General features: G+C 42.8%; 1 protein-coding gene across 4 annotated transcripts in view; it reads right to left on the reverse strand.

Annotated features, from left to right (window-relative positions):
* afap1l1a (actin filament associated protein 1-like 1a) overlaps positions 1-24,717 on the reverse strand; it is a 231,724-nt gene that overhangs the window by 94,118 nt on the left and 112,889 nt on the right. For all 4 annotated transcript variants that reach the window (XM_041194165.1, XM_041194166.1, XM_041194167.1 and 1 more), the window contains 2 exons: positions 16,371-16,499; positions 12,470-12,553 (listed from right to left, as the gene is read on the reverse strand). In XM_041194165.1, the coding sequence (XP_041050099.1) occupies positions 12,470-12,553; positions 16,371-16,499 (213 nt within the window). The remainder of the gene's footprint in view (positions 1-12,469; positions 12,554-16,370; positions 16,500-24,717) is intronic.

Consider the following 24,717-nt stretch of genomic DNA (forward strand, 5'->3'; position numbering starts at 1 on the left):
TCTCCCACTCTTATTCGAAATAGTGCCGTAGGATTTTTTATATCAACCTGAGCAGACAAATGGGGTCTTGGTTTAGCATTTTGTCCGAAAAATGGCACCTTTAACAGTACAGCAGTCCTTCAGTAATGCATTGGAGTGTCAGCCTTGATTTGTGCGTCCCTGAGATGCACTTGAACTCAGAACTTTGTGACTCAAAGGCAGAAATCCTTCCAGCTGAGTCATGGTTGACATATGGTAATTGTGAGGTGTTTTAACTTGACTGACTTCTTTCAGTCTGAAAGCCTCTTACAACTTTGGCACTAGGCCTTCTGAGTAGCTGATACAACATTTATCTAGATTATATCTTCTGTTAGGCATTCTGGTTTACACTCACATGGTGAGATATGCTTGTACGCTGAACATGGCAACCTTCCTTTTTCCCATTACTTGGAGCAGTAGCTGGACAGCTGAATTAATGAACCAGAGTTTCCTCGCTTTATACTGCACATTGGGCCAGATTTTCACACTTCAGTCCGTGTCAGAGCGGAGGCAAGTGGGATTTAAAAATGGTGGGCGGAACTCAATTTTGGGAGTTACGCCCCAATTCATATCATGTGGGATTTTTATGGCCCTGGGATAAGTGGGTAGTGAGCCTGCACATAGCAATATAATTATTGTCTACTCCATTGTGGGGGTGAGAATTTTAGAGCCCCCCCACCCCCCCACTCCGCCCAACCCATTATTTCCATGGAGTCAGCCCCATCTTGGTAGGAGATGTGCTTCACAGAACCTTAAAGGAGTCATGAACCACAGAGGAGGCCTAGTCTGGAGTGGGGAACCTATTTACAGCTAAGTTCAAAAGGTGCTGACAACTGCACATATCAGAAGGTAATGGTCTATGACAAGTTAAATATGTCTTTAACATAGTGATTAATAATAGGGAGAAGAGGTTTTAAAAAAGGTAAGTGGCCATTAAATTGACCAGCACTGTGGAAGTTTTCAGGTGCATTACAGTACTTTATCGATTGGATTAATAGCACTTCTGCATTCAACAATATTGTGATTTTTTAATTTGCTATTTCAGCCCGTGATTTAATATTTTCTTTGATTGACTGTCTAGACATCAGTTAAAGCCTTTTTAATCAATGGGGCAGATGGCCATCTGTTCCCTTGCTTAAAAGGTTGAACAGATGGTTGAGGTCTTTTAACAACATCAAGGGCCTGAATTTTTTGGTCATCGAACGTATGTGATCGGCAGGCCTGGGAGCGGATGGGAAATGGGAAACTGGCTGCGATCAGCCCTCAACCACAATTTTACACTGGCTGGCCAGTTAACGGCCAGCCAGCGTGAAACGTGCTGAATTGATCAGCGTTGCCAGGGTGGAGGTGGGAAGAGGGCGAGCATCAACACAACCAAAGGTCCAGGTAAGCACTTTGAGAGAGCTCTCTGAAGGCAGACAGCTGCCCCAGGGAGCTGCAGACCTTCACAGACAAAAGCACTGCAAAATAGGTCCATGCAGCACAATCAAGCACCTGAAAGCATACCTCATAAAAAATGAGTATCCAGATGTCTCTTTTAATTTTATTTCCCCACGTAGATTTGGATCAAGGTTTGAGCAAAAATATGAATGCCGCCTGGGAGAATGGCTGGTCCGCCAACCTTAAATGTGAACGGGTCATGTGAAATCTTTGTTGATTGCATTATTAATGGGCTCAATTGCCCACATAATAGTTAGCGGGCACATGTGGTAGTCTGTAGCATGCCTGCCGAGCGAAATATTGCACGAGTGTGTGGTGCCGTCATCTCACATTATTTCGTGTCCGTTTGGACTGGGTGCGCATCCATCCGTGGGATGTAAAATTCTGGCCCAGAGGTTTAATATTTTCAGCTCTGGAGGCTTTGTTGATACAACTGTGCAATGGAATCCCGTTATGAATGTGTGGCTGAATTGCAAATCCACTAATGGTCCGAGCTGAGCAGGGGTTGTTGACACAGCTGTCAAGTGGACTGTGAGCTTAGTTTTGATTGACACTTTATTAGTCAATAGGATTAAAGTATTTGTAATGTTTTTGAAAGATTATGTTTCTTTGACAGTTTTATGACCACTTAAGAGTACATTTTTAAGTGGAGCTTGAAAGGCTCTGTGTTTGATTGACAGTTTTATGAGCTCATAAGAGGATTAAAGTTGTTTTGAAGAGGCCCTCTTTCAAATGGCTGCTTGCTTATTTTGACAGTTCCATGAATCCCAATGTTATTGTAGGGCTTATGAATTCCGTCCATAGTGGATATTGGATTAATGGGATGGGGGGTATAGAGGGAGCTTGGGAGGTATCAGGGAACATGAAAGATATGGAGGGCATATGGGGGTATATGAAGGATACATTGGAAGATATGAGGGGGGGCGTAGGGGAATATGAAGGGGAGCGGGGGATATCGAGGGGGATTGGAGTATGGTTGGGAGATGTGGGGAGGGGTGTAGGGTGAGGGTGAGGGTTTGGGTGCCCAATAGTCACTTCCAGAGCTGGGCCAAGATCCCAGTGAACCTTCTAGCCTGCTCATCTCAACATCTGCCCACCTCCATCCCTGCCTTTGGGCTGCTTTGGGAGGCAGTGGCCCCGACTCCAACCCTTACCTTCCACCCCACCATGAAAATAGCTTGGGTGGGTAAAGCCATTCTGGAGGTGGGATTGTGACGTCGGAAAACGGTCCAACTCATGACTTCCATTGAGAGGATGAAAATCCAGGCCACTATTTCAACCGACAGACTATTTGTATTGGAGGGTTTCTTTTGGTGGCAAAAAGTCCTTTTACTTTAGAAGAGTTGCAGGACTTAAACAGCTTCAGTAGTATCAGGTATTTTGTTCCCCAATCTGCAACGACCCAGCAACTTACAGGTTTTTTTTATTCATTCACGGGATGTGGGCGTCGCTGGCAGGGCCAGCATTTATTGCCCATCCCTAGTTGCCCTTGACAAGGTGGTGGTGAGCTGCCTTCTTGAACCGCTGCAGCTCATGTGGTGTGGGTACACCCACAGTGCTGTTAGGCAGGGATGCTGTGAATTCACCTCGAGTACATAACTAGTACCAAAGAGGAAATTAAGGGTGGGCAAGAGTAGAGGCCACTACTCTCCATTGCCATTCCTGAAGTGCATGAGTCAACAACTCGATTCCTTAATCTTTCTAGCACAATATACAACTAACTACAAATAAGAGGGCCTTAGCTTATAATGTTTGATGTAATGCAGAGTATTATGTTGGTGTAATATACAGTAAACAGTAAATTTTGGAACAGTTTATGAATAACAAGTAGCAAGAGATTTTGTAGCTAGAGCAGTATTAACATTTTAATCTATAGATTACAATCTGTTGAGATTTGAATTATGCTCATTAATTAGTGGTCAATCCAATTTTAAACGTTTTACCTCAATTATTTTTCTTTCTTAAAGGAGTCTGCAATTAAAAGCTGATTCGCTGGCCTGAATTTTTGCTCAGGAGTTGGCTGTGCAGAGTCAGGAACAGTCCTGGCTCCACACAAACCTGGCTTGGGAAAAAGTGCCCTGGATGGTCTAATTTTCACTCCAGTGGGCACGTCACTCCTGGAAAGAGTTCGGAGACAGCCAGGGGAGCTATCAAGTGCAGTGGTGGCCTGTGCAAAAGGCCCGCCTCAGTGATCTGGGACTTTGTCCCAGCTGTAAAACAAAATTAAACAAAAACAGCCCTCCAGCCCCCACTCGCCCCCTCATACACTCCCCATGCCAACCAGTACAATCTTCCCCTCACCCACCCCACCATGGCGCCTGATACCCTCCATACCATACCAACCTATGCCCCTCTACCACCCCCATTGCACTTTATAGTCCTTATGCCATCATAGGCCTCTCTACCCACCCTGTGGTCCTTTATAGCTAACTATTCAAACTTAGTGCCAAATCATGCCAACCCATACCCCTACCCATCACCGTTTGCCTTACACCCCACTATGTGAACTCATCAGTATCCACCATGGACAGATCACAGGACCCATGTGAAGACAAAATAAAACAAAGTTCTAAGTGCCTATCGATGACTTCAACATTTTAAAAAAAGCTCATTAATATAAACACATCACTACATTTACATTCCTTGAAGTGCTCAATCACTTATAAAAACAAACATTTCATTCAAGTGCTTAATCCCTTATAAAAATGAGCATTTGAATTCATAGCCCCACATCAAAGACTTTATAATCACTTGGAGCTGTCAAACAAACTGTAAACTGACAGACACCTTGCTGCGATAATAATATGTTGTGAAATCAATCATGCAGCATGAATCCTACAATGATAACCCTCAAGCTCATGTCAACAGACAGTGAAATAACAAGGCTTGTAACATTAACTCTGTATCTCTCTCCACAGATGTTGCCAGACCTGAGTTTTTCCAGAATTTCCTGTTTTCTTTCAGATTTCCAGAATCCACAGCATTTTGCTTTGATCTGTTATATTAGTGAAAAAGCACAGATTTTTTAAAGCACCAGAATTGCTTTTTAAAAATATATTTAAAGGCCTGAAAATTTAAATGCCTTGATTGCTTGACAGTTCTAATGAGCTTGACAGTTCCCTTCAGTTCCAATGTGTTTATCCACATTTTAAACACATGTATGTATACTTTAACAATCGAAACAGGCACTTGACCTCTCTCAAAGTCGTGCCTAGATCCAACCAAAAGGGTACTCCACCTCTTCAAAAGAGTGCCCTACCTCTCCAAAGAACTCTTTAGACCATTTCCAAAAAGGGTTAAAGCCCACTAGTCGTATTTTAGACATACCAGTTACAAAAATTAGATGCATTTGAAGGCAGTTGCACTTTTACATGTGCAGCTGCCTGTGTGAACTACGGACATTCAAACTACAACCTGCCCCCGTGTCCCCACCAGCAAAAATGGTTGGTGCCAGATTCGGGGTGGGACTTCCAGAAATGGGTCTCCAGCATTATTTTAGCTAAGCCAGAGACACACTTTGTCTTTATAAAAACTCAGACCCTTATCTCAAGGCAAGAGCTTTGCTGAGACTGTTTTTTTTCACAAAGCTTATGTATTTAAGTGGTGGCATAGTGGTATTGTCACTGAACTAGTAAGCCGGAGACCCAGGGTAATCCCCTTTCCACCTTTTGGGGGAGTTCAGGACCAGAGGGCATAATCTCAGAGTAATGGGTCGCCCATTAAAGACAGAGACGAGGAGGAATTTCTTCTCTCAGAGGGCAGTGAATCTGTGGAATTCTTTACGGCAGAGAGTTGTAGAGGCTGGGCTATTAGGTATATTCAAGGCTGAGACAGACAGATTTTTAATCAGTAAGGGAATCAAGGGTTATGGGGAAAAGGCAGGAAAGTGGAGTCAAGGATTATCAGATCAGCCATGATCTCCTTGAATGGTGGAGCAGACTAGATAGGCCGAATGGCCTACTTCTGTTCCGACATCTTATGGTCCTATGGTAAAGCTTTGGGAATCTGGGTTCCCATCCCACCACAGCAGATAGTGGAATTTGAATTCAATAAAAATCTGGAATTTAAAGTCTGATGATGACCATGAAACCATTGTCAGTTGTCTTAAAAATCCATCTGGTTCACTAATGTCCTGGTGTGGCCTACATGTGATCCAGATCCACTGTAGTGTGGTTGACTCTTCAGTACCATCTGAAATGGCTTAGCAAACCACTCCATTGTATTAAATCGCTACAAAGTTAATAAAAAGGAATGAAACTGGATGGACCGCCCAGCATCGATCGAGGCACTGGAAACGACAAGGGTAATCCAGCCCTGTCGACCCTGCAAAGTCCTCCTTCCTAACAACGGGGGCTAGTGCCAAAATTGGGAGACTAGTCAAGCGACAGCCAGATATAGTCATCCTCACGGAATCATACCCTACAAATCATGCCCCAGACATCACCATCACCATCCCTGAGTATGCCCTGTCCCACTGCAGGACAGACCAAGCTGAAGTAGTGGCACAGTGATATACAATCAAGAGGGCATTGCTCTGGGAGTCCTCAACATCGACTCCAGCCCCTGTGCAGTCTCATGGCATCAGGTCAAACATAGGCAAGCAAACCTCCTGCTGATTACCTCGCAAGGGCGCAGAATGAAATGTGGGTGGGGGACTTCAATATCCGTCACCAAGAGTGGCTCGCTAGCACCACCGCAGACCAAGCTGGCCGAGTCCTAAAAGACATAGCTGATAGACTGGGTCTGCGGCAGGTGGTGAAGGAGCCAACAAGAGGGAAAAACATATTTGACCTCATCCTCACCAACCTGCCTGTTGCAGATGCTTCCGTTCATGACAGTATCGGTACTGCACGTTGCTGTGGAGGCGAAGTCCTGTCTTCACATTGAGGATACCCTCCATCATGCTGTGTGGTACTTACCACCTGCTAAATGGGATAGATTTCAAACAGATCCAACAACTCAAGACTGGGCCACCATGAGGCGCTGTGGGCCATCAGCAGCAGCAAAATTGTACTCAACCATAATCTGTAACCTCATGGCCCAGCATATCCCCCACTCTACCATAACCACCAAGCCTGGTTCAATAAAGAGTGCAGCAAGGCATACCAAGAGCAGCACCAGGCATCCTAAAAATGAGGTGTCAACCTGGTGAAGCTACAACACAGGACTACTTGTGTGCCAAACAGCATAAGCAGCAAGTGATAGACCAAGCTACGAGATTCCACAAACAACAGTGGTTCTAAGCTCCGTAGCCCTGCCACATCCAGTCGCGAATGGTGGTAGACAATTAAACAACTCACTGGAGGAGGAGGCTCCACAAATATCCCCATCCTCAAAGATTGGGAGTCCAGCACATTAGTGCAAAAGGTAAGGCTGAAGCATTCCCAACAAACTTCAGCCAGACGTCCTGAATGGATGATCCATCTTGGCCTCCGCCAGTCTTCAGCCAATTCGATTCACCTAACGTGATATCAAGAAATAACTGAAGGCACTGGATACTGCAAGGGCTATGAGCCCTAACAATATTCTAGCAATACTACTGAAAATTCATGCTTCAGAACTTGCCAATCCCCTAGTCAAGCTGTTCCAGTACAATCACAAAACAGGCATCTACCCAGCAATGTGCAAAATGCCCAGGTATGTGTTGTACACAAAAAGCAGGACAAATCCAGGCTAATTACCACCCCATCAGACTATTCCCCATCATCATCAGTAAAGTAATGGAAGGGGTCATCAACAGTGCTACCAAGCAGCACTTGCTTACCAATAACCTGCTCACTGATGCTCAGTTTTGGGTTCTGCCAGGGTCATTCAGCTTCTGACCTCATTACAGCCTTGGTTCAAACACAGAGGTGAGGTGAGAGTGACTGCCCTTGACCCCAAGGCAGCATTTGACCGAGTGTGGTATCAAGGAGTCCTAGCAAAACTGGAATCAATGAGAATCGGGGGAAAACTCTCCACTGGTTGGAGTCATACTTAGCATAAAGGAAGGTGGTTGTGGTTGTTGGAGGTTAATCATCTCTATTCCAGGACATCACTGCAGGAGTTTCTCAGGGTAGTGTCCTCGGCCCAACCATCTTCAGCTACTTCATCAATGACCTTCCTTCCATTTTAACGTCAGAAGTGATGATGTTTGCTGATGATTGCATAATGTTCAGCACCATTCGCGACTCCTCAAATACTGAAGCAGCCCATGCCCAAATGCAGTGAGACGTGGACAATATACAGGCTTGGCCTGACAAGTGGCAAGCAATGTTCGTGTCACACAAGTGCCAGGCAATGACCATCTCCAACAAGAGACTTTGGGACAGAGGTTAAAACAGTGAGACTTCAGGACAGAGAGGTTAAAATAGTGAGACTTCAGGACAGAGAGGTTAAAACAGTGAGACTTTGGGGGAGAGAGGTTAAAACAGCAAGACTCAAGTAGGAGTAAGGGTAAAATAAAAGCAAGGGTCCATATTTTATTTAGTTAAGATTTGTCTGGGGAGCTCAGTCCCATGATTTGCACATCCTGCTCTATGTGGGAAATCTTGGATGCTCCTGGTGGTCTGGATGACCACGTGTGCAAGAGGTGCCTCCGACTTGAGCAACTCGAGCTCCGGGCCTTGGAGCTTGAGCGGCAGCTGGAGGCTGAGAGATTCGTGGATAGCATATTTCAGGACATGGTCATGCCACAGCTTAAGTAAGTGCAAGCAGAGAGGGGATGGATGACCTCCAGACAGAGAAGGAGACCCGGCAGGTAGTGAGGGAATCCCCCGAGTGCATCTTGCTCGCAAACCATTTTTCGGCCTTGGAAAACGATGAGAGTGATGGTTCCTCTATGGAGGCCCACCAGAGCTAAGGCCATGGCACAGTGGGTGGTCCAGCTGCTTGAGGGGTGCAGGGGTGGGGGGGAGGAAAAAGTGCAGAAGGGCAATAGTGGAAGGTGATTCGTTAGTGAGGGGAGTAGACAGGCGCTTCTCGGCCATAGACATGACTCCAGGATGGTATGTTGCCTCCTGGGTGCCAGGGTCAAGGATGTCACAGAATGGCTGCAGGGTATTCTGAAGGGGGAGGGTGAACAGGCAGAGGCCATGGTTCATGTTTGGACCAACGACATAGGAAGAAAGAGAAATGAGGCCCTGCAAGCAGACTTTAGGAAGTTAGGTAGGAAATTGAAAAGCAGGACTTCAAAGGTAGTAATCTCTGGATTACACATGGTGCCACGTAGTGAGGATAGGGACAGAAGGATAGAGCAGATGAAAACGTGACTAGAGAGATGGTGCAGGAGGGAGGGCTATAGATTTCTGGGGCATTGGGACTGTTTCTTGGGGAGGTGGGACCTGTACAAGTTGGGCATGTTACATCTGAACAGGAACGGGACCAACATCCTTGCGGGGAGGTTTGCAAATGCTGTTGGGGTGGATTTCAAATAAATTGGCAGGGGGATGAGATCCTGAAATATAGTTCAGAGAGGGGAGAAACTGAGATGGAATTAGAAGTTAAAACACCAGCAAGTGAGTCTGGAGGGCAGAGGAAACACAGGCTAGATAAGAAAGTAGTGAGCAAGGCTAAATGGAATATAGTTTAATGCAAGGAGCCTGAGGAATAAGATAGATGAGCTGAGGGCACAGATGGGCACGTGGAGTATGATATCATAGCTATGACCAAGACTTGACTAAAAGGGCAGCATTGGCAGCTCAACATTCCTGTTTATGGGGCATTCAGATGAGATGGAGAAGGGGATAGAAGAGGAGGGGGCGTTCACAATATTGATCAAGGAATGAATTATAGCAGTTAGGAGGGATGATATCTTGGAAGGATCATGAAATGAGGCCAAATGGGTAGAAGTAAAAAACACAAAAGGGGGCAAACACTATTGGGTGTGTACATAGGTCCCCAAACAGTCAGGGAGAGATAGAGGATCAAATATGTAATCAAATGTCAGAGAAATGTAAGAATAATAAGGCAGTAATAGTAGGGGATTTTAACTACCCAAATATTAACTGGGACAGTTTTAGCGTACAAGGTAGAGAGGAAGCAAAATTCTTAAATTGCATCCAGAAGAACCTTTTTAGCCAATACGTAGAAAGCCCAACAAGGGAGGGGGCAGTTTTGGACCTAATATTGGGAAATGAACCTGGGCAGGTGGAAGGCATATCTGTAGGGGAGCATTTTGGAGATAATGACCATAACTCAGTTAGATTTAGAATAGTTATGGAAAAGGATAAGGTTGGGCCAGGAATAAAAGTTCTAAATTGGGGAAAGGCTAATTTTACTAAGATGAGATACGGTTTGGCCCAAGTGGACTGGGGGCAGCGACTTGCAGATAAAACTCTGTCAGAACAGTGGGAGGCATTCAAGGAGGCAATAGTGAAAGTATAGGGCAAATATGTTTCCGTAAAGACAAATGGGGGGTGAGGGACCCAGTCTGGAGAACCGTGGATGTCAAGGGACATAAAGGGTAGGATTAAGAAAAAAAGAGATGCTTATGGCAGATACCAAGGGCTCAATACGGCAGACTCCCTACAGGGGTGTAAAAATTGCAGAGGGGAACTTAAAAAGGAAACTAGGAACGCTAAGAGAGTGCATGAGAATGCATTGGTGGGTAGAATAAAGGAAAATCCAAAGGGTCTTTTTAAAAATGTATAAAGAGCAAGTGAATAACTAAGGAAGAAGTAAGGCCAGTTAGGGATCATAGAGGTAATGTGTGTGTGGACCCGGAAGACGTGGGTACAGTCCTCAATGAATACTTTCCGTCGGTCTTCACAATGGAAAAGGACGACGCAGGTATAGACATCAGGGTGGAGGACTGTGAAATATTAGAGGAAATTAACAGAGAGAGAGAAGGTACTAGCGGGTTTAGGGGCCTTACATTTGGATAAATCCATGGGCCTGGATGAGATGTATCTCAGGTTGATGAAGGAGGCAAGGGAAGAGATATCAGGGGCCCTGGCAGTAATTTTCAAATCCTCTCTGGCCACAGGTGAGGAGTCGGGGGACTAGTGGACTGTCAACATTGTTCCATTATTAAAAAAGGAGGGAAGGGATAGACCAGGAAATTACAGGCCAGTCAGTCCAAACTCAGTGGTTGGGAAGTTACAAGAAAGAATTCTGAAGGACAGAATATATCTACACTTGGAGAGACATGGATTAATCAGGGATAATTAGAATGGATTTCTTAAGGGAAGGTCATGTTTGACAAAGTTGATCAAATTTTTTGAGGAGGTAATCAGGAGTGTTGATGAGGGTAATGCATTTGATGTGGTCTACATGGACTTTAGCAAGGTTTTTGATAAGGTCCTTCATGGCAGAATGGTCAAGAAAGTAAGAGCCCATGGGATCCACGGCAAAGTGGTATGTTAGATCCAAAATTCGCTGAGAGGCAGGAAGTAGAGGGTGATGGTAGAGGGGTGTTTCTGTGACTGGAAGTCTGTTTCCAGTGGGGTTCCACAGGGCTCAGTGCTAAGGCCCTTGCTGTTTTGAGTGGGCAGGCCAATTAAGGCCCACCCAGTGTGATGCCTGGCGGGAAGCGCTATGCGTTTCCTGTGCGGGCGTGAGGGGGTTCCCCAAATGCACAAAAGAACGCACATCTCCCTGAGGCTAAGTGCTGCCTCAGGGAGATCGCTGAAAGTTGTACAAATATTAAAAATAGAGAAAAAAAAACATTAACACATATCCCTCATGTGACAATGTCACACGAGATGGGACATGTTAATAAATTTCACTAAAACTTTATTAAACCCTACATGAAACTTCATTCTGCTAGTGGATGAGGTTTCATGTTTTTTCTATTCCCCACCGGGGCTCCTGGCCTGCCGCCAACCTTAAGGTTGGACAGGCAAGTCCTTTAATTGTTTTAATGATCCTGTCAATGGCCTCAATTGGCCATTGACAGGTCAGCGGGCAGACAACTGATCTCGCTGTGCTCCCACCTTCCTGAAGATTTAAATGGGGCGGGATGCGTCATTCCCGCGTCATTTTGCGCATTGGCGAGCGGGCTCCGTCCCCTGCTCGCTGATGGCAAAATTCAGCCCAATGTGTTTGTTAGCTAAATATTATTATAGCTATTATTACTAAAAGGACTTGAAAGATTGCTAAAGTATTAAAATATTGCACAACAGGATTTTAGTTTGTTGAAATTTGAGCACTAAGACATAAAAACCACTAGACTTTCATTCAATTGAGCTTGTCTCTCTTTACTTCTCTCTGGCTAGTTCTTTCTCATTGTTCATCAACAGTAACTCAGATGTGTGCTATTATTTCAGATAACATAATTGACGCATTTATCTACTTCGCTGTTAAGGCAGGATGAAAATTGGACAGAATATCACAACTGCACTATGAAGACATCCATCTTGTGCTATGTACCGCAAAAGCAAACTTCTGTCGATGCTGATGCTGATTACACTGGAATCCACTAAAACTGAATAAATTGTCATTCATTGCCAGATTCTTAGGTAAGATTTTCTTGGCACTTTGTTGGTCAAGAATTAGTAAATGTTTGTCGAAATGTGCCTATAGTGTACCAGGACTTTTCTTCTATCAAATTTGGATACCAATAATAATGCATAAAAAATACTGCTCTTACTTGAGAGGAAGTTACTTTTACTCGCACAAGGAAGAGGTAACAAATGAGTTAAAAGGCTAATGGCTGAAACAACTATTCAACATATCTGTGACTAGACGACAGAACCACTGTTCAGACTGTTTCTATAGGTATAAAATAAACTGTTCATCAAACTCTTGTGGTTTTGACTGCGGGGAGTCAAGATCCAGTGTAATTTTTAGGTGACTTAAACACAGTTAAAACTGTGGAAAAATTAGAATAATTCAGTCCTCATCTTAAAGTAATATACTTTATTTCTATCTTTATATTTCCATTATAATGCCTTTACAAGATTCTTACAGCTTCCCACAGTGATGGTGCTACAGGGGCAGAAGCATTGAAAACGTAACCTTTTAATTGTAATAATTTACAATTAGCCTTGTAGTTACGTTTCTTTTGTTTAAGACAAAGATGTTGACATACCAAACTCATCGAACAAGGATTCCACGAAGCTTGTGCCATTCCGACAATCAGACGTGTTCATGTACATATAATTAGTCTCAGGAACTGAAGAAAGAGGCACAGTGAAATTTAATTACAACAAAGGCAGAAACCAAGTGATCAGACATTTTGAAGCTTCAAGTTCTACATTTCTAATGGTTGATAAACTGTTACAAGTAATGGTCTAAATAGAATGTGCTGTGTAGAACTCCAAATGAAAACCATATTGTGTAAAATGTTGTCACTTCTCCACTGTTTATTCTGTAGGAAGTCAAAGTCTTACTAATTACTGCTTAGCTCTGCTCAGCTAGGTAGAGAGTCATTTGATAGTAAAGCATCAGTCACATAAAGCAACCTCAAATTCCTAGTGAAAATAATTAAAACTGCTGAAACATTTGAATGGAAAAGGACTAAAGCATTTCAAGATAATGTAAACAGTGATTCAAAATTTGGACACTGAATTCACAGCTTCTCTTAATCTATACCCTTCTATTTTCAGCCATTGGAGCTTTCACACAATGATCAGCAGTTCCTCATAACAAATACCCTTTCAATGTTCTAATGCAGATTCTTCCAAATTTTCATCAGAATTCCAAAAGAAACCCATTCCAAGACAGTGACATTCAACAACAGGCTCAGGCCTATAATAGTTTAATTTAAAGTTACTAGAATGGAAACTGTTAGCTCTGTTTTTTATCCTTCTGGAAAGCGCAATAAGAAGTTTTAAATCCTTTTTCAGTGAGCCCTTGGTAATGAGCAATTGTTGACATTTCATATTCAGTGTTTTCCCGAAATATATTTAATGTATTATGACTAATATGCTATTGGAAAATCACATTTTAACTTATGGGCTGGATTTTTTAGGTCAATGTCAAAGTAATGGCACTCGTCGTTGACCTCCAAGAAAGCTGCCAACAAAGATCTAGCAATCTCTATGACACAGATTTCTGCTTTATGGATGTCACTTTTTCTAGCACCACGTCAAGGGGACGTTATCAGGCAGAATAAGCAACCAATCACAATGAAGTATTCCAACAGACAGCAAAAAAAAAATAAAAAACACTGAAAGCTTGAATTTTTAATTAAGTTTAACAGCAAAATAAATGATTGGGACATGCATATGGCGTTAAGGTAGGAGACATAATATCATATACTTGTTAAAAATTTATATTTTTTAAAATGCAGGATTTATCATAATAGAAGAATTTGAGTCATCAAATATAAAATTATGCTTTTGGAACAGGTGAGGTTGTTTTGCAGTAATTATGAACTTAGTATGCCATTAAAAATAAGTTGTAACTTTTTCACTTTTTTTCAGCAGGCTGGGGATGTGGGGAGGGGGAGGGGAATCTCAATAGTGCATCCTCAGGGGAAGTGCAGAATCACTGACAATGACTTCTGGATTTCTGCATGTAACTGCACATGTACAGATCCAGAAGTTGCTGTCAGTTTCAGAGGAGTAATGACAACGATCGCTGACAGTTTTGCTGTCATTACTGCCGCAAAATATGGGCCATTTTAATTTTTAAAAAATTAAGCATACCTTTTTTGACGTAACAAAATTTTTAAATAACTTTTTTAAAAAATGACTTTATTCTTACAATGCAACACTCAGCCAAATTACCAAAACAATCAATGATAGATATCAAATAGTATTACACAGCTCAAAAGATTCTTTACAAACACAACTCACACTCAAAGATAATAGTTGTTGGTCATACAGAACTTGAGTATTTCTGAAGAAAGAGACATAGCTAAGCTTTTTGTCTAGCACTCATCAGGACACTTCGCAAGAATACCAATATGGTGGGAAGACAACAATTTATAATGTATGCGAAAAGAGTGCTGATTGATTGGCAAGTGGTGTTGCCATGGAGAATACACCAGTGATGGTGACTGACAGTAACTGCCAAGCATTGTTTGAAATTTAAACCAGGCAGCTTGACCCTGATTGGTCAAGGCATTGCCCTAAGGAATGAGTCAGCGAATGACTGTCACTTATTTTGTTTAGTTGAAACAGGTGTAATGTGTGTACATGTTCTTTCTGTCTGCAAAAAACAGGGCTGTGTATTAATATATGTAGTTTCCATTATACACAAATACACCACACTGCAAGCCCAACTGACAATCTTAAATTGGTTGTCAGCGTAATTCTTAGCACACTGAGGACTATTCAGCAAATGTTGTCCAATTGTCCAATTAATGTTGGACACTTTGAGTTTTGCAAGCATGGGCTGATTGGTTCAGGTCTGTACCTTGTCTACTGTGAACAGTGGCTGGGACATGCTGTTTGATACAGTCCGCCAGTCTTTGGGACGTACAGCCTATATAACTAGCATCGCACAGGCACTGAACCTCATATAGCACATTACTCATGTGTGGTAGGCAGAACGTCTTTTTGGTTTGACGGCAACATCCTGTTAGTGTCCTGATGAGTGTAAGATGAAAAGCTTAGACTTGTCTCTTTTTTCAGCAATATTCAAAGATAAAATGTACAACTACATTTCTTGCTTCACAGTTTTGGATGTTTCATAGGAATTTCATGAGCTGACAATTGGGTGTTATTGAATTCCACATGCCAACATAGATTATTGTAAATCATCTGAGTGATCGCGGTTTTGTAAATGAAGCTGACTTTGAATATTTCTGAAACAAATTAAATGTAGTCAACATAGATATCACTTTAAGGGTTAGCTGAAATTCACAACAGACCTGAAGCAGCACAATGTCGTCAAATCACAGTTGCACTGCAAAACTCCAAAGCTATAAATCCATTTTGCTCATTGTGTCAGGAAATTGTTAAGACAGTAAAAATCTGCTCTAATCTCTTCTAGGAACTGAAGCAAGTGTTTTCCCTTTTTGCTCATCTCCAGATGATAAAGGCTAATTGTTCTGTTTTATATTGTGAGGCCATGGACAGCCAGATATAGTACAACTGTTGAATGAACTTATCATCATTACACGGCTACAGCTATAAGGATTCTTGATATATAACCAAATTTAATAATTGGACAGTAATGCACCATTGGCTACAAATGGCAAAATGGAATTTCAAATATTCTTATTACGAAAGAAGACACCATTTTAGGAAGGAAATGATTGAAAATGTTCAGAAGAAACACAACTACCTGAAGAGCTGCAACCTGCAGGGCTACGGACCAAGTACAGGAGGCTGAGATCAGGCTGGGTAGCCTTTTGTCGATCAGCACGGGAACATTGGGCCAAATGACTTCCTCCTGTGCTGTAGATTTCCTATGATCCTATGAACACTACCTTACAGCCTAATTAGTGAGGAATGCTAGTAAAAAGAATAGAACACTTTGTATTTTAAGCATTATGTGTAGAATTGTGCAATCTGAGGTTGCGTAAAACATAGCTAGAAGTACAATAAAGCTGCCTCTATTCTGGCCCAACAACATCCCTCAGTATGTATTGCAGAACACCCTTTAATGTACCAACTACAGGCCTCAGCCTTAGCCTTAGAAGAGCACCTCCTACTGTACAAGTGTGACATTTTTTTTTCCATTTTTTAACACCTGGATAAGCTTGACAATTAATGCCAATTCTGGAAGAGTTTGTGTTGTACAATCATGCCCATTAGGGACTAGGGATTTCAACTTTGGGAATTAACCCCAATAAAGGACACCTTCTGTTAGTCAGCCACACAGTAGCAGTAGCCGTGATGAAATTGGGATTATTATGCACCCCCTCCCCAGATGAAGGAATAAATGAGGTGGCAAGTAAGCAACTAAGTTAAGAAAAATACAACTGTGAACAAAACTTAATATTTCATAAACTAAAGCGTTGTCCCAACAAGGCTTTGTTTTAGTTAGAACTCAATGAATTGACATGGGAGTAAAGTAATTTGATTTATATCACTGACCAGAGGTTGGTTGAAGTCGCTGCAACATGCTGCTCACTGTTATCGTCTTCTCTCTGGTGGTGGCACTCAGGTACTCGTGGTCCAATAATTTCAGTAAGAGACTCAGCTCTGGGATCAGCTGCTCCACCACTAAAGAATGAAAAGGATGTTCCTCAATTATCCTGCTAGACAATTATATTTCCTAGCGTAAACTCCAGTAGTAACCTGTGCAACTGCAATTAAAATATCATTTATAATGCTCCACAGATACAGAAAGATGCCTCAATCATTTTCAAATGATGAAAAAAATGGATATGAAGGGGAGTATGCGTGAGGAAAGGAGAAGGGAATTGAGATACTGGGATAGAGAACCATAAATACAGTTGAAAAGAGAGGTTTTTGAAAGCAAGGCAGGGAGATGGAAGGTTGGAGAAAATTCAGTTACAAAATTCTAAAAGCCAACGCCGGAAGAAGCTGGTAATGGTGAGGGGGAGGGACAAAGGCATGAGGAGAAGTTCAGTGTTAGGTGAGTGGACAACAAGTGCAGAGATGGACAAAATCAACAAAAGAACATATGGAATGCTGACCCTCTGATTTCTTGATATATACACATCCAGTAAAAAGAAAAATTGTATTTAAGCCAACTGCTTTAATAATTCAATGCCTCAGATTGTTTCTACCACTATGCCTGTAACCATTAGTAGTTCCTCCTAGGCTGCTCTTTGCAGAAAATGATCTTTCAATTCACAACTTAATTTTGGAAGGCTATTTTTCAAACTTAAGTGAACATTATATAAAAATTTGACATTTTAAAAAATCCTTCATGGGATGTGGCATTGTTGTTGAAGGTACTCCCACACTGCTATTAAGGAGTTCCAGGATTTGATGAAAAAATAATGGCAATACATTTCCAAGATGGTGTGTGGCTTAGGGGAATCTCAGGTGGTGGTGTTCCCATGCATACATAGGATTACATAGGATATACTGCATGGAAACAGATCATTCAGTCCAAGCAGTCCATGCCAGTGTTTATGCTCTATTTGAGCTTCCTCCCATCTTTCCTCATCTAAATTGATCATCTTAACTCTCTATTCCCTTCTCCCCCTTAAATGCATCCAAACAACTCAATTCAAGCACTCCTTAGATAGCAAGTTTGATGTTCGCACCACTCTTTGAGTAAAGAATTTTCTTCTGGATTCCCTATTGCAATTTTTGGTAATTATTCTATATTGATGGCCTTTAGCTATGCTTTTCCCTACAGGAGGAAACAATCTCTCTGTATTCCACACCTGAAATGCTGTCTTGGTGGCTAGGGCAGTCGTTCTCATCTCACCTCTGGATTTCAGCTTTTTTGTTGTTTGGACCGAGGTTGTAAAGATGTCTCAAGCTGACTGGTCCTTGTGGAGCCCAAACTGGGCAACAATGAGCAGGTTATTGGTGACTAAGTGCCATTTGACAGCAATGTCAAATATACCTTCCATCAGTTTGCTGATAATTGAGAATAGGCTGATGAGTCAGCATTTGGCCAGATTGGATTTGTTCTTTTTTTGTGGACAGGACATGCCTGGCCAATTTTCCACTTTGTCCGGTAGATGCCAGTGCATTAGAACAGCTTGGCTAGGGAAGCATAACTAGCTCTGGAGTACTATAGCCGGGATGTTGTCAGGTCTCACAAACCATGCAGTATCCAGTGCCTTCAGCCATTTCTTGGTATCATATGAAGTGAAGCGAGTTGAAATCTGTGACAATGCAGGCAACAGAAGGAGATCCAACATGGATCGTCTGTTACTATTCAGATAGCCACGTGGTGAACGATAGAACTGGAGCCTAATCTTTACATGTACACCAGCTTCTGTTCAAGCAAGGTCTTGACTTGAAAATTCTCATTCTTGTTTTCAAGTCCCTCACCGCTCCTCTCTATCTCTGTAATATTCTCCAGCCCCACAACCCTCGAAGATATCTACACTCATCTAATTCTGACCACTTGAGGATACCCAATTTTAAAGGTGCCAGCCAGGGTGACAAACTCTGGATGAAATAAATAAGTAACTCTTTGACAAGGGGGCACTTATGAAACCTGGGAGCAGGTGCATGGGGCAGGGGTGGTGAGTGGGGGGTGAATCATGCTAGTGAGTCCTTGAGAACATGGGCAGCAGATTGTGGGGGTGCTGGTGAGTTCTTCAGAGCAATAGGGGTGTTATTGACATGGTGACAGCAGCGGTGGAGGGGGGACCCAGGCCCACTCTGGCTGCTGACTCAGACCCTACCACTCAACAACCACAGGACAGCCCCGAACGGACACCATCAACCTCACCGAGCCCTAGTGCCTGCAGTAGAAATCCAGAACAGAAGAAATCCAGGACAAAATGTTTCCTGTGAAGGTTTGACCTGGGAGGTAGAAGCCAAAATTACAGAACAGTCCTGGAAAACCCAGGATGGTCCATCACTCTGACTCCACCATTAGTGGCCTTGCCTTCAGCTGCCTAAGCCCTATGTACTAAAATTTTCTCCATAAGCCTCTCCACCATTTCACCTCACTTTCCTCCTTAAAGATACTGCTTAAAATCTACCTCTTTGACCAAGCTTTTGGTTATCTGCCCTAACATCTCCTTACGTTGTTTGGTGTCATTTTTTGTTTCATAATGTTCCTGTGAAGTACCTTGGGACCTTTTATTATTTTCAATGTTCTGTATAAATGTAAGCTGTTGTTGTATAACAATATTTTTTACAGAGGTACAGATTGCAAACATGCACCTCTAAATCCAACAACCACAGTTTCCGATTGCAACTATATATATATGAGCAGGGGTAGATCCCATTTAGTGTCCAGTATCTTAATTAAACATTCAATTAATATATAATTAAGATAAAAGCAAAAAAACTGCAGATACTGGAAATCCAAAACAAAAACAAAAATACCTGGAAAAACTCAGCAGGTCTGGCAGCATCTGCAGAGAGGAACACAGTTAATGTTTCGAGTCCGTATGACTCTTCAACAGAACTAATTATTATATAATTAACATCATCCATTGGGCACTTCTGGCTGAAGGTGATTGTAAATGCTCAGTGCTCTCTTTTGCATTCACATGCTGGGTTCTGCCACCATTGAGGAGGGGGATGTTCATGGAGCCTTCCCCTCCTGTTAATTGCTTAATTCTCCACCATCATTCATGAATGGATGAGGCAGGACTACAGATCCAATGTGTTGGTGGTGGGATTGCTTAGCTTTGCCTAAGTTTATTGTCCACTAGGAAACTTTACTGATGCCTTATGACAAGACTGACTTGAATCCAATAAACTGGTACTCTTTTGACATTGGTATTTGAGTTCAGTGTTCAACTGGCATTTATATCTTGTAGGTATAAAAATGTCCAATATAATTCACTGCACCATTTTGTTTATTACTTTTTTAAGTAATTTGGCTAAAAGTAATAAAAACAAAAAAATAAAAACAAAAAAACTGCAGATGCTGGAAATCCAAAACAAAAACAGAATTACCTGGAAAAACTCAGCAGGTCTGGCAGCATCGGCAGAGAAGAAAAGAGTTGACGTTTCGAGTCCTCATGACCCTTCGACAGAACTTGAGTTCGAGTCCAAGAAAGAATTGAAATATAAGCTGGTTTAAGGTGTGTGGGGGGGTGGGGGGGAGAGAGAGAGAGAGAGAGAGAGAGAAGTCGAGGGGGTTGGTGTGGTTGTAGGGACAAACAAGCAGTGATAGAAGCAGATCATCAAAAGATGTCACAAACAACAGAACAAAAAAACACATAGGTGTTAAAGTTGGTGATATTATCTAAACGAATGTGCTAATTAAGAATGGATGGTAGGGCACTCAAGGTATAGCTCTAGTGGGGGTGGGGAGAGCATAAAAGATTTAAAAATATTTAAAAATAATGGAAATAGGTGGGAAAAGAAAAATCTATATAATTTATTGGAAAAAAAAACAAAAGGAAGGGGGAAACAGAAAGGGGGTGGGGATGGAGGAGGGAGCTCAAGACCTAAAGTTGTTGAATTTAATATTCAGTCCGGATTCCCTTCTCTCTCCCCTTGTCCAGTCCCTTCCCACCTACACCCGTGATTCCTCTGACACCTTACGTCGCATCAACAATTTCCAGTTCCCTGGCCCCAACCGCTTCCTCTTCACCATGGACGTCCAATCCTTCTACACCTCCATCCCCCACAAGGATGGTCTGAGGGCCCTTAACTTCTTCCTCGAACAGAGGCCCGAACAATCCCCATCCACCACCACTCTCCTCTGGCTGAACTTGTTCTCACACTGAACAATTTCTCCTTCAACTCCTCACACTTCCTCCAAATAAAAGGTGTGGCTATGGGTACCCACATGGGCCCCAGCTATGCCTGTCTCTTTATGGGGTATGTGCAACATTCCTTGTTCCAGTCCTACTCCAGCCCCCTTCCACAACTCTTTCTCCGGTACATCGATGATTACTTTGGTGCTGCTTCATGCTCTCGTCGGGACTTGGAAAAATTTATTAATTTTGCTTCCAATCTCCACTCCTCCATCATTTTCACGTGGTCCATCTCTGACACTTCCCTTCCCTTCCTTGACCTCTCTGTCTCAATCTCTGGTGATAGACTGTCCACCAATATCCATTACAAACCCACCGACTCCCACAACTACCTCGTCTACAGCTCCTCACACCCCGCTTCCTGTAAGGACTCTATCCCATTCTCTCAGTTCCTTCGCCTCCGTCGCATCTGTTCCAATGATGCTACCTTCAAAAACAGTTCCTCTGACATGTCCTCCTTCTTCCTTAACCGAGGTTTTCCACCCACGGTCGTTGACAGGGCCCTCAACCATGTCCAGCCCATCTCCCGCGCATCTGCCCTCACGCCTTCTCCTCCCTCCCAGAAACATGATAGGGTCCCCCTTGTCCTCACTTATCACCCCACCAGCCTCCGCATTCAAAAGATCATCCTCCGCTATTTCCGCCAACTCCAGCATGATCCCACCACCAAAGACATCTTCCCTTCACCCCCCCTATCGGCATTCCGTAGGGATCGCTCCCTCCGGGACACCCTGGTCCACTCTTCCATCACCCCCTACTCCTCAACCCCCTCCTATGGCACCACCCCATGCCCACGCAAAAGATGCAACACCTGCCCCTTCACTTCCTCTCTCCTCACCGTCCAAGGGCCCAAACACTCCTTTCAAGTGAAGCAGCATTTCACTTGCATTTCCCCCAACTTAGTCTACTGCATTCGTTGCTCCCAATGTGGTCTCCTCTACATTAGAGAGACCAAACGTATACTGGGCGACAGCTTTGCAGAACACCTGCGGTCTGTCCGCAAGAGTGACCCAAACCACCCTGTCGCTTGCCATTTTAACACTCCACCCTGCTCTCTTGCCCACATGTCTGTCCTTGGCTTGCTGCATTGTTCCAGTGAAGTCCAACGCAAACTGGAGGAACAATACCTCATCTTCCGACTAGGCACTTTACAGCCTTCCGGACTGAATATTGAATTCAACAACTTTAGGTCTTGAGCTCCCTCCTCCATCCCCACCCCCTTTCTGTTTCCCCCTTCCTTTTGTTTTTTTTTCCAATAAATTATATAGATTTTTCTTTTCCCACCTATTTCCATTATTTTTAAATATTTTTAAATCTTTTATGCTCTCCCCACCCCCACTAGAGCTATACCTTGAATGCCCTACCATCCATTCTTAATTAGCACATTCGTTTAGATAATATCACCAACTTTAATACCTATGTGTTTTTTTGCTCTGTTGTTTGTGACATCTTTTGATGATCTGCTTCTTTCACTGCTTGTTTGACCCTACAACCACACCAACCCCCTGCACTTCTCTCTCTCTCTCTCTCTCTCTACCCCCCCCCCCCCCCCCCCCACACACACACACACACACACACACACACACACACCTTAAACCAGCTTATATTTCAACTCTTTCTTGGACTCGAACTCAAGTTCTGTCGAAGGGTCATGAGGACTCAAAACGTCAACTCTTTTCTTCTCCGCCGATGCTGCCAGACCTGCTGAGTTTTTCCAGGTAATTCTGTTTTTGTTTTGGCTCAAAGTAAACTGTTCATCAATATAATCCAGGTTTTGTCACCCAGCCAATGACAGAATGTTTCTGTGGCATTATTTCTGCAAGCTTTTCCCATCCACACAACTTTCAACCACCACAAAAACAGCCCTCCTCACCCTCCCCCCTCAGTCTCTTGGGTTTATCATACCTCACAGCTAGATCAGAGCCCAAAGCAAACTGAAGATAAACAGGACAAACAATCTGCAGGGGCTATTTTCTGTGTCAATAAATAACATTGCTCCCACAGAACATGCTCACACAGTTTCTCACCATGATTTTCCCTGAGCTGGGAGAATGCAAGACACAATGAATTACGCAAAGGCCAGTCAAAATCAAACTTATTAATGCTAGTATCATTCAACATATCATTAATTTAATAGGATTTTAAATTCTATTAAATTCATACAAAATTCCTGGAGTACATTGATAATTCAACCACATAAAAGGGCCAAGAACAATGATAGGTTTGTCATATGTATTTTTCTGCTATCTGGTGCATGAGTGGTGGTAAAGTAGAAATGCCTGTGCTGTAATACTGCTAAGATGTAGGACACAGTCATGGTACATTTCAGAGATCAGGCTGAACTCCAAAGTGCCTTTAAATCCATTGATTCTGCGATCCATATCAATGTCAACTGAGTTGAACAAAAAAAAACAGCACAACTCTTTTCAAACTGTTTGGGATATTACCTCACACAACATTTGATTAGCACGCACATACCAAAAATCTGCAACTGATGAATCATTCCATCAGGATCTTAAGAAGACCAATTTCAACAAATGTGTTTCAAATATATGACCAAGTCTCATCCAAGGCCATATTGAAAGAGACAGTTTTCTAATTATTCCAAGTTTTATAATGTAAGGCATCAAATAATGTTCTGTTTCCTTTTACTGCAACGTGTTAATGGGTCTGATTTTAACTCTGTTCAAGTGATTTTTTTTGTGCAAGTCAAAATTCTTCTCTGTTCTAATCATTTGAATTCCCTTCATTTACAAGGCTTCAGGGAAATTTTGACTTAATTATCAGTCCTGCTACATAATTGATAACCAATTAATTTTGGTGGAGTTTTGATTGCAGAGTATCAAGATTGTAGTGGCCAGTTTCACAAAGATATTACACATTATAAAGGACAGGTCAATTCAGAACTAAGAACTGCTTCATAGAAAAAAACATTGGGGGCATCAGTGCTACATCACTCTAGCCTGGCTGTATAGAATTTAAAAGTTCACAAGATTTCCACTGTTAACATTATTAGAAGATGGCTCCAAGATATTTTCGTTATTTCATTACATTAGTTTGAACACATACACAAATGAAGGTTTCTGTTTGCTTCTGTGGTGTGTAAGTATTCAAAAGACTTTTAACCTGTTGAGAACCTGTGGGGCATTCCAAGCCCAGTGCACCAATCAAAAATTAAAAATGAGACACATTGGTCCAGGTTTTCAAAGGGCTATGGGGGTCCGGACCCAGTGCTGGTGGGATTTGAAAACTGCTATCCCGCTAGTTGCCTGATGCCTCCAGGACAGAATGCAATTTTCATAGGCCTGCCAGATTTGCGGGGTGGGGGGGAGGGTGTGGGATGAGGGAGGGAATGGGAGACCTGCTTGCAGCCAATTATCAGCCCCTCAATCTCCTTAAGTTTTTTTGCGGGCTTGTCCAGTGCAAAATGCAATTTTTGAACTTTATTGCTGCAAAGCCAAACAGTCTGGTGTACTCAGTACACAGTTGTCAGGTTCGTTGCAGGGCCAAAATTTATCAGTCTTGGTTTTTTTACCTGTTTTTTTTCTGAGACCAACCTGCACCAGTGTAAGTGCTGGGCATCCCTTCCTGGCTGCTTCCAGCCCTGTTGGCACTGCTGGCCCTCCAAGAAGCTGCCTGCTCTCTTTGGCAATACAGTGGCAGTCCTGCCTCCAACATAGCTGCCTCCTGCTCTTGCTGCTGCCGCCAGGCATGCAGCTCCACCTTCTGTACCCTCTTGATGCCTTTAACTGGGTGCTGAGGATGTCTCTTGGCTGATTGGGTCATTTGAATTTAAAAAAAGCTGCTCGAGAGTGAATTAGGTGAGGTGCGGTGTTGGGACCCAAAAAGCATCTGGGTGTCGAGTTCCTGATCCCACTTTTGAAAATCTTACCCGTCAACAGTGATTGGGTGAGAATAAAATTTTTTGTGAAGGTAGGTATGTTTTACAAATTAATCAAAAAGGTTCTTAGTTGGTTTTTGATATGTATCTAGAAATGTGATACCAATATTTTTCAAAATCAGTAATGTCCTGCATGCGGGGACATGCTACAGTCAAATCT

This window comes from Carcharodon carcharias, chromosome 8 (assembly GCF_017639515.1).
Source record: "Carcharodon carcharias isolate sCarCar2 chromosome 8, sCarCar2.pri, whole genome shotgun sequence".
In the NCBI taxonomy this organism is placed as follows: domain Eukaryota; kingdom Metazoa; phylum Chordata; class Chondrichthyes; order Lamniformes; family Lamnidae; genus Carcharodon; species Carcharodon carcharias.